General features: G+C 48.3%; 1 protein-coding gene across 1 annotated transcript; it reads left to right on the top strand.

Moving 5' to 3' along the window:
- Positions 1-11,244: 11,244 nt before the first annotated feature.
- UCRPA7_6669 (putative short-chain dehydrogenases protein) lies at positions 11,245-11,999 on the top strand (the record flags this gene model as incomplete). The annotated part of the gene is made up of 2 exons (XM_007919215.1): positions 11,245-11,774; positions 11,837-11,999. The coding sequence occupies 2 exons, from the start codon at positions 11,245-11,247 to the stop codon at positions 11,997-11,999; spliced, it is 693 nt and encodes a 230-aa protein (XP_007917406.1).
- Between the last annotated feature and the right edge of the window lie 1,343 nt (positions 12,000-13,342).

The raw sequence follows: 13,342 nt of genomic DNA, 5'->3' as shown, positions 1-13,342 counted from the left end.
TTCTAATTGGATTGAAGATATCTGCGATGAGGGACTAGTGATTGCTCGTGTGTTGTTGATGTCGCGGGTGAAGCCTTCACTGACAAGTGCCCAGCTATAGCCATTCGAAGCGAGTGTAGAAAAGACGGCTGAATTAGACCTGTGACGAGTTAACACGAATACTCTATGCTGATGGCTAGGCAGCCTACAGTAGATGAAACGGCGATGAAGATGCCATCAATACCAGATAAACGAGGATCTTCCTCCATGACAGATGTTTCAGGTTCCGGAAACCTAAAGAGCCAACGCAGAGACAACGGTGTTGTGTGTGCGCAGCATCCACCTCCCCTCTTGACGGGCTGTAAGCGATGTGCATGAACGTCGTGCTAGCGGTCAATACAATTGTAGACAAGAAGTTGATAACTGCATGGAGGTTGGAGTCTAGCTTTTGGGTAGCTGCACAAGTTCCTTCACTGATGGTGCCGACTTCCCCTTCTAACCCATATCTGGTTCGAGCCCAGATCAGCCATATAATGTTGAACAGAAGAACAGCCCCAGTGGCACCAGCATATGCCAGCAGATTCTTTCTGTATCCTAATAGCCCGGAGAGCCATAACCCTCTCTTGCTAGACGTCGGTTGAACTGTTTCTGGGGCATCGCAAGGCCTAACCTCGATGTAGGTAGTGTGAAGGGATCGTGTGGATGGAATATTGCTCATTGATATACATTGTTCTGACGTGTATAATGGGTTTTGAGCTTGCTGAAAGTCATTTATGTCATTAATCCCCATGGTTCATCCGCATCTATATTATCACTGACTAGATTGTTTTGGTGTTCTCACGAAATTTTCAAATTCTCAGGCTATCTTAAATATCCATATCATTTTCAATGTTTATACGACCAAAGCCCAGAGTTTCGTTATCAATGAAACTGACGAGACTACTATCCAATGATAGTCGTGAAGCTGAAGCAGCCACATTGAAGGCGCAAAATACGATGTATACGGAAGGTGTCCCGCGTTACACGGCAGCGAGTATTGTTCAGCTCATCTGAAAAACAGCCACTTAGCATAGCCGATTGCAGCCACGCTACCAAATGGCGGTTTCAACCATAATTACAGGGGCTATACCAAGTTCAAAGGAAACACCATGCTGTCTAGGAATCTAGCGCTCAGTTTCCAATGTTAACCTATCATCTACGAAATTATTCTTCATGAGTACAACTTCGAAACAGGTCGCTAGATTCAGATTCCAGATGATTCCTAGAGGTAGCTCTATTCTAGGTCAATCCATTTGCATATTGAGTCTGAATGGCTATTCAGGAGGAAGTCGATGAACACACATAAAAGCCCTTCTACCACGCAATCGAGTTCGGAGGAATTACTTGTTGTCATTATTCTTTGGGAGTTTGTTTCTATATTAATTCGCCAGTGATTCCCATTTGCTTTAGTACATATTGGGGACCGAACTAATATTGTGTTCTGCTCAGATGTCTGAAATCCACCGAGCTCAAACACCTTTTGGAACAGATGACCGATCTTACAACGCAACCATTAGAGCCACCACATGCAAGTATTACCATCCATATACAAATGTCCTGGCACAAAACGGAACGTCTGTTGCGACAGCAACCCAATTGAACGACCAAAACGTTCAATATGTAGATCTAGTTACGGTCGTCGCTAGTGAGATTAAGCTGATCATCAGCCATCACCCAGTTGGTAACCTCGCAAAGCAGCTTCTCAACCTTGCCATTGCGTATTCTACGTCTGATTCAAGCGGAGCCTCCTTGGAGTTGACACATTCTTGACACGACATCGGAATCAGTGTTTAGCCTTATCAAGTCTAACCACAAGGTGATCGACACATGCTACCAAAGATAGCGCAGTGGAACAAGCACAGACTTCTATGACATCTTCTCTTAGCATGGCCTGTGGGACTGCAGATTTTCAACTTTAGGTACAATGCATGTCTCAGGGCCGCGGTCGGGAAGTTGACATGTCACCCTTGGGAGGAATGCCACCAAGGTTATTTCGACAGCCTCTCTTAGTGCGCACCGTAACTGGAATGTTGCTCTCGGCAGGGGCTTGACGGGAGCCTTGCTCAGGAAGAAGTCATGCGATTTGAAGTTTAGCATCTGTCCTGCATTAATTACTGTCTGAGACAGCATCTCAAAACGGCATTCCTCTCGAAGATCAAGGTTTTGTAAGCTTAAAATCCAAGCATTTACTCAATCCGCCCAATTGCTCAGGAGATTGCGATTGAATTATAAGTATCGCAATTAGGAGATTATCTTAAGGTCGCATGATGAAACTGGGTTATAAATGGTAAGAAATGAAGTAGGAAGGCGAACCTCTGCTACTTTACTCTGGTCCCACTGCCGAGTTTACGCACATTGGGCTTTTTGACTTATGTACGGAATAGTAAAGTGCAACCCGATCATTATTAGTCTGGAGAGTTTGGAATGTAAACTGGTGGTAGTTGGTGAGATCTTGGCTTCAAGACCCTGCTGGCGGTTCCAGATTGCCAACATCAGGGCAGGTTACTGCCCGAAGAAGAGCAAGCAGCCAACGTCGATGCACTCAGACTCTTGCAGATTGCTTAATTGGCAGTGCTAGATTGGTGTTGACAAACCAGCACGCCACTTCAAGTTGCTGGTGTCAATGAGACCCATGTAAGAAGCTCGACATGTAGCATGTAGCGTAGAGTCATGTACTCGGGCAAATGTTTGACGTGCGTTTCAAATGCCTACACATACGTGGCGTCGTGACGTTCACCTCTTTCACATAGAGCTCTGTCAAGACACTTGTCGAATCAACACCATCCTTCTGGCCACGACAAGCAAAGTGCAGTGCAGAGAGCTAGCATAGAGATCCCTAACCGAAGTCGATATTTTCTTTTTTTGCTGAGGTTGGCGCCAACTGGAAGTCTTACTATTGAGAGCCTTGAATAACGCCAACCACAACTGGCGTAAGGTATATTTCGCCCAAAGCAGTGGAAGGCACTTGTGACTTTCACCAGCTTCATGAATAGGAGTTACGGAATAGCACGAATGGATCTCATCTGGTATTCAAGTAAATCGAACGCATAATATATTGAACATATGATATGTGTATACGACGTATAGCAACGTCCATGCATATCCAAGGATATAAAACACCTCCAACGCCGTCCATAACGCCTTGAGGTGACCAGTCTGGGTTGAATTAGGTATTATCATCGGACAATGCAGTTCGTGAGATCCATGACCTTCATTCCCTTTCGTGGCGAAAGTTAATTATACATTAGGTGCATTGATACACCTGGCGCCGTCGTTGTTATTAAGAACAGGACCAGTCGCAACCAAGACTGGGGGTCCGCCCAGCCCAGTAGCAATTGGTGTGCGATACAGCCGCCCGCTAACATTCTCCTGGGCAAACAAAAATCCATCTGCCGATGCATACACTGCACCCCAGATTTGGTTTCCGGCAACGTTGCCAAATTGATACAACGTTGACCAAGTTTTTGCCGTCGTATCGAAACGCAACAAATACGTAACGGTTTGATTGAGTGAGCCAGCCAGCGTCCAAAGGGCGTTGCCGCCGCCAGGGACGTACGCCCAGTCATGCACAATGAAGGGTGCTCCGGCATTACCTTGAGAGACTACGTTCAGGTAATTTGCCGATGTCGGTCGTGCATCAATCTGGAAGTACTGATTGCCTTGGTTTGAGATCCAATAATAACCACTTGCGTCAATGTCGCCTGTATCGAATGTGAACAGTGTGGGGAGAGTTGCTATAATATTCGATGCACCAGTTGCGCCATCGATCGTGATGATTTGGGGGCTGGCAAGAACCGCCAGCGTGGCATTTCGCTGTATGATACCGTATATGAGGTTGTTCAGGACATTGTACCCTATCGCATTGATCTCACCAATGCCGCCGCCGACATTAGACGCGATCCTGCTAATCTGGGCATTCTGTAGATTCACGCCATAGAGATCGCTATATTGAATGAGGAATCCAGCCACAGCACAAACAGGCGATGGGGAGGGTGAGGGAGGCACAGGCGTGAAGACAACCACCGTGGCCGGCTGAGTGCCACTAGCCGGGATGGTACTCGTGGAAGGACCAGCCAGAGTACCGGGGCCAGTGTACGGCTGAGTTGTAGATACAGTAGTGGCCGGGATTTCGACAATGACAGTACCCTGCACAGTTCCGCTTGCAGGAACGGTTGTCGTCTGGGGCCCGTTAATATTACCTGGGCCTGTATAGAAGCGAGTGCTCGACGTGAACTGGGGCGTTTCAACAATAACAGTTCCTGGCACATTTCCACTGGCTGGGACAGTTTCGGTCGTCACGCCAGTAATTGGTGCGGCCCCGGTGTATCGTGAAGTTACCGTCGTGAAAACCGGCGTCTCGACTATGACTGTTCCAGGGTTTCCTCCGCTTGGAGGAATGACTTCCGTGACAGGGGAGAGAATCGGAGATGCTCCCGTGTACGGCTGTGTGACAGTGACATAAGTGCCAGGCAACGTACCCGTTTGAACGATGACGGTGCCGGGGACGTTTCCGCTCGCTGGCACGGTCGTTGTCTGGCCGGCGCCAACTGGTGCACTGTATCCCGTTGTGACAGTGGTGAACACAGGAGTCTGGACAATTATCGTGCCTGGATTATTGCCGATTGGTTGAATAGTCGAGGTCACAGGGGCGGTGATAGGACTAGCCCCAGTATAGGGTCTTGTGGTCGTGACAAACCGAGCTGGAGTCTGGATAACGACGGTACCAGGCCGGGTCCCACTAGGAGGTATAGTTCGAGTAGTAGGCGTTGCTCCGCCGTACGCCTGCGTGATTGTGACGTACGAAGCCGGAACCTCCACGATATAGGTTCCTGGGACCGTTCCACTTGGGGGGATAGTGGCAATTGTGACACGCCCAGTTATGACACCAGTTCCTGTGTATACCTGGTTTTGAGTGACATAGCCACCGGGACCTACAGTTGGCGCCGGAGTTTCGATGTAAATCGTACCAGGAGAGGTACCGGTGGGCTGAACGACCGAAACGGTAATTGGTGCGGTGATGACGCCGGGCCCATCGTATGCTCCTAAGGTTACTCTGGCATATCGACGCGGAATTGCGACAACAACAGTGCCAGCTACGGTACCAGACGGTGGTACAGTGCTAGTCTGTACTCCTACGATATTTCCAGGGCCTGAATAAGGTACGGTTGTGGTGACATATGTTCCGGGGGTTTGTATGATAATGGTGCCAGGGGCTGTTCCTGACGGCTGAATCACAGCGAGAGTCGTCGGTGCTGTGATGATTCCGGGACCCGTATATGGCCCAGCAACAGATGTCACGTAGACACCATTTGGATCTACGTCATTGTTTCGCGGTGTTTGAACGATGATCGTGCCGGGAACAGTCCCACTCGGCATGACAGTTGACACAGCCGTGGGTCCAGTTATGATCTCTGTTCCCGTATATTCGCCAGCCATGGTGGTAACATAACGGGCTGGAGTCTGTACAACGATATAGCCAGGAGTAGTTCCCCTCGGAGGCACAGTCAGAATTGTTCTTGGGGCCGTCAAGACGCTGGTTCCCAAATATGGGACGAACGAGGTGCTGAAAGGTGGCGGCGGCGGCCGCGTCCTTACAATCGTTGTCCCAGGGAATGTCCCGCTTGACGGAATGATAATTGTTTCGGGACCAGGTGGACCAGTCGGCCGAGGACCATGAGGAGGCAAACCTGGTGGACCATCAGGCGGCGGTCCGGGTGGTGGGCCGTCCGGTCCTCCCGGTCCAGCTGTGGGAGTCGCGATGATGATAATCCCTGGCGCCAAGCCAATTCTAGGGATTACAGCTACTGTGATAGGACCGTCAATTGGTATCGATCCAGTGTAGGGATATGTTTCCGTGATGAATTCCGCATCTACACTCTGTACAACTCCCGGACCCGATCCCGAGCCTGGTCCATTGCCGGCGCCGGGCAAGCCTGTCGGAGAGGTTCCATTTTCGACAGCCGCAAGAAACGTCGACACATATGTATAACACACTGGCTCTTGTCGTTTTGCGGCCTCCTCTAGGGAAGCAAAGCTGGGCTGTGCAACGGACGTCGCGAAAGCCAGCAGGCTGAGAATAGTGCACCGCATGTTGGAGACCGGTGCTTCATGGGCTCAGCGTTAGAGGAATGGGAAGAGAAGGGGGGAGGGAAAGAGCCGGAGATCATGGGATGGCGAGAACACGGACAAAATATCTAGGCATAAGTACTGGGTTGATTCTATGCACGGGAGAGGCTCTACACTATGCTTATTCTTACCCCTGGCTGTCATTTATGACAGTCCAACCACGCACAATCGATCTCTGGTATGCTCAATCCAAATCTGGGGAAGGACTGCCAATCGGCATTATTCCTAGACAACCACCACATATTGGAATTTCCCACCCTGGCCTGTTATGCTATGGGGCAAGATTTTTAGGTTTGAGACAGTGGCATCAAATAGACTTGGAATTTCACGACGCCAGTGCCCACTAACCGTCAGACGGCCCGCGCATACCAGTCGCGCATATTCTCGCGTCAAAAACGCCTCCTTGTATCAAACACTCACCCTCGCTGCCACCTGTAGTGTCAAGCTTTCTCGTTTGACAGCGGCGAATAGCGTTCCCGATCGCCCCAGGGTGATGTGTATTGTTGAAGCACGTGGACAATCATACTTCTTCATTCTTCTCACCTGTTTGTGTCAGATCATCTTCCCGTTTTCCTCTGTATCTGTCTTCAATATCTGTGTTACAGGTAGGGATTACCTGGCTAGACGATGCTGTCCACTCCCTAGCCCTTCCCAAATTTAGTGCTGGGCCTGACATTTGCGCCTCCCGTCTGTTGACGTTCGCCCCGCCGGCCCATCCACTCCCGTGCGAGGCTCATGTGGCACAGGCATTCCCGAGTCTATTCTAGCATTGCACCATGCACTTTTCCAGATGATGGACGCTCCGTGGCCGTTTCCCTCCGTTACAAGACGTTCATTTCCATCCCGCATTCCTTTCAGCGTTTGAAATACTCCTTGATTGGGTTCTCTCGACGCCTTCAATTTGATCTCTGAGTCCGTTGCTGTGTGAACAGAGGTCTTTGGAACTTAGTCGACTGAGCAATCAAGTAAACAATCGTAGAATAACAAGGAGTAATCAGCTCGTATATAGTGAGGATATTAGAACCACAACTACGGTTGCCATCTTGACTCGACATAATGCATTTCTTGTGATTCCTTTCCCATACCGACTTGGACGCCTCACCGCCTCATCCACTTTCGAATAATAGTCTTCACCATGCTTCGCATACAACCTTTGATCGTGGCTCTGAGCCTGGGACTTGCTCCATTTATTTCAGTAGGCGCCCAAGAGTATACTTATACAACATCCACCGTCACTTCATGTGGGCCAACCGCTCCTGGCGGAGCTGGAGGAGCTGCACCGACATTACTGGGCCCAGGCAACTTGATCGTGGGCATGCCACCATGCCCAGCCTGCGATTGCAATACTTGCGTTCACTCCAACGTCTATACGACAACCTTCGGGGCGTTCTGTCCCCATGGCACGACGGCAATGGCATATACAATTACGGAGGTGTACAGCGGCATGTCTGCAGCTCCTACTCTGGCTGACCGGCCTCATTGCCCACCTGGATTCACAACGGGCGTCGAAACCTGCACAGTATGCGGCGATACGCCCATCACTGCAACTATGACCTATCCAGCAGGAGGATCTCCATATGTCCCTGGCATGGCTGTGGCTACTGCTACAGGTGGTGCCGGGAGCCCCGGCGCTCCGGGTAAGTTTCTACATGCCATCTGAAGAAAAAGATATATCGCTAATAGAATATTTAGCACCGACTCCTGCAGCACCTGCAGGTGGAAACAATGGCACAATCCCTTACAACGGACCAACAGCGGGAGCCAGCAACTCACACACATTGAGCACGTGGGTTTTTACGTTGGCTTCATTTCTCGTCATGGCAATTTTTGGTCTGTAAAATTTCGGGCTTCCCTGCTTGGGCCGCTCCTTTCTCTTCCGCTGTACATTCTCGGGCGACTCCTGTCTACGGGTCTTTGGTCGTCGGCGTCTATAACTCTATACTTGTGTGTATAATACCTAATGTCTAATTTCCAAGTCAATATATCTGTTATTATCAAGGGGTCTGGAATTTGGTGTGGTTACACGACCATTCAGGTCTGGCCCGCCCTTGCTCGAGCCACTGCTACATTTGCAAAATTCTGTGCCGTGTCCATTATGGTGACTTCATGTACGCCACGAGTCTTAGATCAGCCTGTCCCTGAAATTGCCCAAGAATTCCCAGCACCCTCGAGCCCTAGCATCTGTTGAGGTATGTCCAGCCTGCTCTTGTGGATCACTATGATTTGATCACCATAGAACCTGCCACCAAGCCCTGATTCCTCGTTTATTGCACCTAATCTCTCTCCGCTAAGCTTTTTCTTCGATGTTCATTTACACGCGACGACACAACGTTTTATGTCTTATAGTCGGAAGATTCATACGCGTCCGTCTACCGGGTAGAAAAATACCGAGACAATCATTTCAACTAAGAATGAAATGTCAACTTAGTGACAGACGAGTAGGCAGAACCTACCGAGATGGATTATTTGCCTTACTATGGCACGTGTATGGATATGCTTGAGTCTATGCCATCTGTGATAGATCATGGTATCAACATGGTCACAGTCAGATGTAGTAGTTATGAACAAGTCACATTGCATGTATTTTGTCTACAAGATTGCAATCATGCGATCGTTGTAAAGATAAGCACTCCAACACATATTAAATTTATGAGACACTCGCGGCGTGACATCACTTGATATCAATTCATCTTTTGCGGCTCGGCCGACCATTATCGAGGTTTACATTCGTTGATTGCGCGGAAACGCGACTAGATGTATCCCCCTTTGCTTTTACCAGGTCTAAAGCGCGGAGAAACATGAATACGAATTTAGCTCTGAAACCTAATATTCTAGGGCTCGTAACATAGAATTGAGCACGACTTTCAGGCTGACCCGGACTTAGTCGATAATCGAATAAAATTAGCAAAAAGCTCGTGTTTAATTTCTGTCTACATGCGAATCTTATTGAACCGATATACTGAAGGTAACGTCTATGTAGGTTCTCCTTTACACAAAAACGTTGAAATACCCATCAAAAATTCATCTTGATTTCGATTTTAATAAAAGTTTACGACACCGACTATTGGACCAGTGTCTCGATGGGCACAGATATTTGGGTGCTTCGGCTCGGCTCAGACTTGGTGTATCGGAGACCCAATTATATCCGAGAACCGGAGGCTGACTTAGCGCAGAGAGCGAATCCCTACCGGACACATCGAATTTGAGTCATCAGGTCTTTCGCATGAAATGAGTTGACAACAATATAAATGAGGGCTTGAACTTACCCAAAAGTCCTTGACAATACATTGTGAAAGGTTCCTTGTTATGAAAGGATAGGAATGTGAGCACATGTCACCCTTTGACTCATCACAGTCTTCCGTGAAGAAAGCAACGATCTCTACCTCTTCACTGAACGCTATCATGGAACTTCCAGTCGGGCCTCTCGTTTCTACAACTCCAGCGGCATTTCCATCCCGCCAAAGCCTTAATGGAAAATATACAGCGATCGTTCCTCTTCAAAAAGATCATTCCGATGTCCTCTTCAAGCATCTGGGAGGCGCTGAAAATGGTGACAGGTGGACCTATATGCTGGGTGGTCCGTTCGCAGAAATCGAACAGTGGGAGCCAGTAGTAGGAAATTGGTGCGAAGTCCAAGATACGATCTTTTTCTCGATATTTTCGAGACCTATAGACGACCCTGAATCCGAACCAGCAGGCATGATATCGTACTTGAACATTGTTCCAAGTCACCGCAGGATTGAAATTGGGAGCGTCATACTTGGCGAAGAACTCAAGGGGACACGACAGGCAACTGAGGCTTTTTATCTTTTCATCAAGCATGCTTTCGAGGACCTAGGCTATCTTCGTGTTGAGTGGAAGGCCAATAAATTGAACCAGCCGAGTCTTACAGCCGCCGAAAGACTTGGCTTTACGTTTGAAGGAATCTTTAGGTATTACTGCACTGATATATGCCTTTAATGTCATGTTGACACTGACTTTGGTAGGAGCCACATGATTCTCAAAGGCAGACGTAGGGATACAGCTTGGTTCAGCATTACTGACGAAGAATGGCCAATAGTAAAGCAGGCGTTCGAACAATGGCTAGATGAGACTAATTTTGATAGCGACGGAAAACATATCCGGGATCTAAGGGCTGTGAGAAGCGCTCTTAGAACTTAAAAGTCTTGTAAGCGCGCGACATGTAGGACTCGATTACTTGAGCATCATCAAGCAGATCCTTCGTGTTGTCTTTAGCAAGAGAGTAGCGGAGACTTGTTACCTTCTGGGTATTTCTGCATATTAATGATATTCCGAAAACAGTGGGTGATAATGGGTTAAGCTCATATTGGCATTCTTGATGTCAACGCTCCTTGTAACATTCGTAGTAGTGTCTGTGACGGATGAGCTGATATTATGGCTACTGTAAGTTGAAGAGCTTTTGAACGCTACATTATCTCCGTTAACGCCATTCTTCATAGCGCAAATCCTACCGTGATGTATGTTGTTGAAAGATTACAAAGCATACAGACGACCACTTGCTGCGTTGTAAGTATTGTGGGGAAACCGATCATTGGAATTGCATGCACAGTCCAGGTTGTATATGTACCGGTGGTCATGAGAACTCGACAATGTGGTGACGCTAAAATGCTGTTACTTCAAGTCAAGCATCATGATACGCAGTGCGTTTGCATCAATTGGCATTGCAGTCGGGTTCCGAATTATTGTTTTGTCAGCAGTATCTGGTTTGCCGTTCAGGATAGCGAGTCAGAACTAATTGTGGCTGTCAGTTTGTGCGGTAGTAATGAATGGTGTCCGCGCGCGGCTTCCCACGCCGCGCGCACACTGCTTAAGTGGGGATCTCTACGCCTTCGATGCTGAAACATGATGCTCAAGTGCTTTAGTGATTTCATCCTCCATCTGCATTCTAGTACTTCTTACGCAATCGAGTCTATGATGACCAAACGAGACAGCCGAGCGCGAGCCGCGAGGAGTGTAAGGCTTTCAAGCAGCCTCGAGGATAAAAGGCCCTCGATGGCCACCGCCGGAATGATCTTGTAGAGCTTCATCATCCAAACCACCATACCTCAATCTGTCGCCTCTCATTGCATTAATATCAAGATGTCTTCTAAAGTCGCTCTAATTCTTGGCTCCGGACCTCGAGTGGGTGCGGCAGTGGCTGCAAGTCTCTCCAAGGCTGGCTTTTCGGTAGCTGTGGTTAGCCGCAAGGCAACGGAAGGCACCACCCCCGAAGGATACACATCTATTCAGGGCGACCTGTCGGACCCGGCCTCTGTTCCTACAATCTTCTCCAAAGTCACCTCTACGCTTGGTACTCCGAGAGTTGTGATTTACAATGCGGCTACCCTAACACCGCCTCCAGACCAGGACTCCGTTTTGTCTATTCCAGCAACCAGTCTGAGTGGTGATTTAAACACCAACACTGTGACGCCATATGCTGCTGCTCAAGAGGCCGTGAAAGGATTTGCATCATTGCCTGCAGGGGCAAACCCCGTCTTTATCTACACAGGCAATGCGCTGAATAACTTGCCCCTGCCTGTCGCACTCATGACGACACTGGGTGTTGGCAAGTCGGCAACTGCTTATTGGGTTGCGGTGGCTGATCAATTGTATACTGGAAAGGGATACCGGTATGTAATATCGAACATTCTTCCGACCCTAAACGAATACTGCTTACTAAATTTGCTCATAGCTTCTTCTATGCCGATCAGCGAAAGGAGGATGGAAATATGGCAGGGATGGATCTTGATGCGGAAGCACACGCCAATTTCTATACGCAGCTTGCAGAGGGGAAGACAAAGGATGTCCCGTGGCTTGCTACATTCACCAAGAGCAAGGGCTATGTGAAGCTGTAACCCATTTTGAACCTTTAGCGTCTAAACGGGCAGTCCAGGAAATAGTCGAAAATGAAAAGCTCATGTATCTCATTGCCTATTTTCATCCCGAGCTTTCATTCGTGAACATCACTGCTTGAGTTAGATGCCAATTTAAGGGGATTGACTATGCATAACTGATTTTACACGGCCGGCTAAGAACAGTCCCCGCAAATATGCTATATCATGGCCACGGCATATAATAGCCATTTTTGGTGTCAATTTGACACTTCCAGATATTATTAAATAGAACCCATCGGTTCCGTGTTCCTGGAATATGATGTTCATTCTAGACGTGAAGCTAATAGCTCAGTGAAGAAGTCATTATCCTTTTAATCATCGACTAAAAAGATGATAATCTCTTCTAGATCATCCCTTGGGGTACTCGCTGCCGGCATTCTCCTGACATCAATAAATGTTTCTGCTGAGTGTACCAGGGATGGTTTGCTCGCCGCAGCCAGCACCTACATCACGTCTCAGAGCTCTGGCAAGCTAGACGGCCTTGCGCGGTCTGCTACTAATTTCACCTACCGCGAGAACAACAAAGTGACGGATATTTCACGAGGGGTGCTTAGCACATCGCTGAAACTGGACATTAACCGCACTACTGCTGATACAGTTGCCTGTGCCAGCTACAGTATGCTTATATCGTCCAGCGGATCGAAGCCATATGTCATTGCTACGCAGATCAGACATGCCGATAACGATTCAAGCACCATCACAATGATAGACACAATTGCAGCCACGACAGGTGCGCTATTCTTTAACGCGAAGCAAACACTCAGCTATATTCAACAAGAGAATTGGGGTCAACTTCCAGCTAATGATCGCCCAGACCGAGCGACATTGAAGAAAATCGGCGATGCATATCTCGACATGTGGACTGATGCCAAAGCGGCAGACTCAATTCCATGGGGCACTCAGTGTGAGAGAGTAGAAGGCTCGCGGTTGACAAAGCCATGCGGCGGTCAGCTACCACACGGAGGGAGTACCAAGCCGAATGGCATGAGACGATATGTGATTGACGAAACTGTTGGTTCTGTGGATGTACTTTGCTCCTTTGACTCATTGGGAAATATGCCCGATAGCCATGAAATTCGCGTCGAGGGTGGTAAAGTGAAGTATGTACACACTATAACAGTAGTCGAGTAAATACGCCAGCTTGTGGGAAATGGAGTGATGCTTCGGGAGGTCGTGCTAGGCCGACAGAGCTTATGCTCTATACTGGACATTCACACAGCTAAATTTGACTCATTTGATGATTTCAACTTTAACATAGGAGTTAATTTCTGTCTTTATATATGACTGAATTCATGTGACGTCTA

Source organism: Phaeoacremonium minimum, assembly GCF_000392275.1.
Source record: "Phaeoacremonium minimum UCRPA7 unplaced genomic scaffold PA7_03_scaffold_483, whole genome shotgun sequence".
NCBI lineage: Eukaryota > Fungi > Ascomycota > Sordariomycetes > Togniniales > Togniniaceae > Phaeoacremonium > Phaeoacremonium minimum.
Note: the sequence above shows the minus strand (reverse complement) of the source record. Positions and strands in the feature narration are given on the sequence as shown.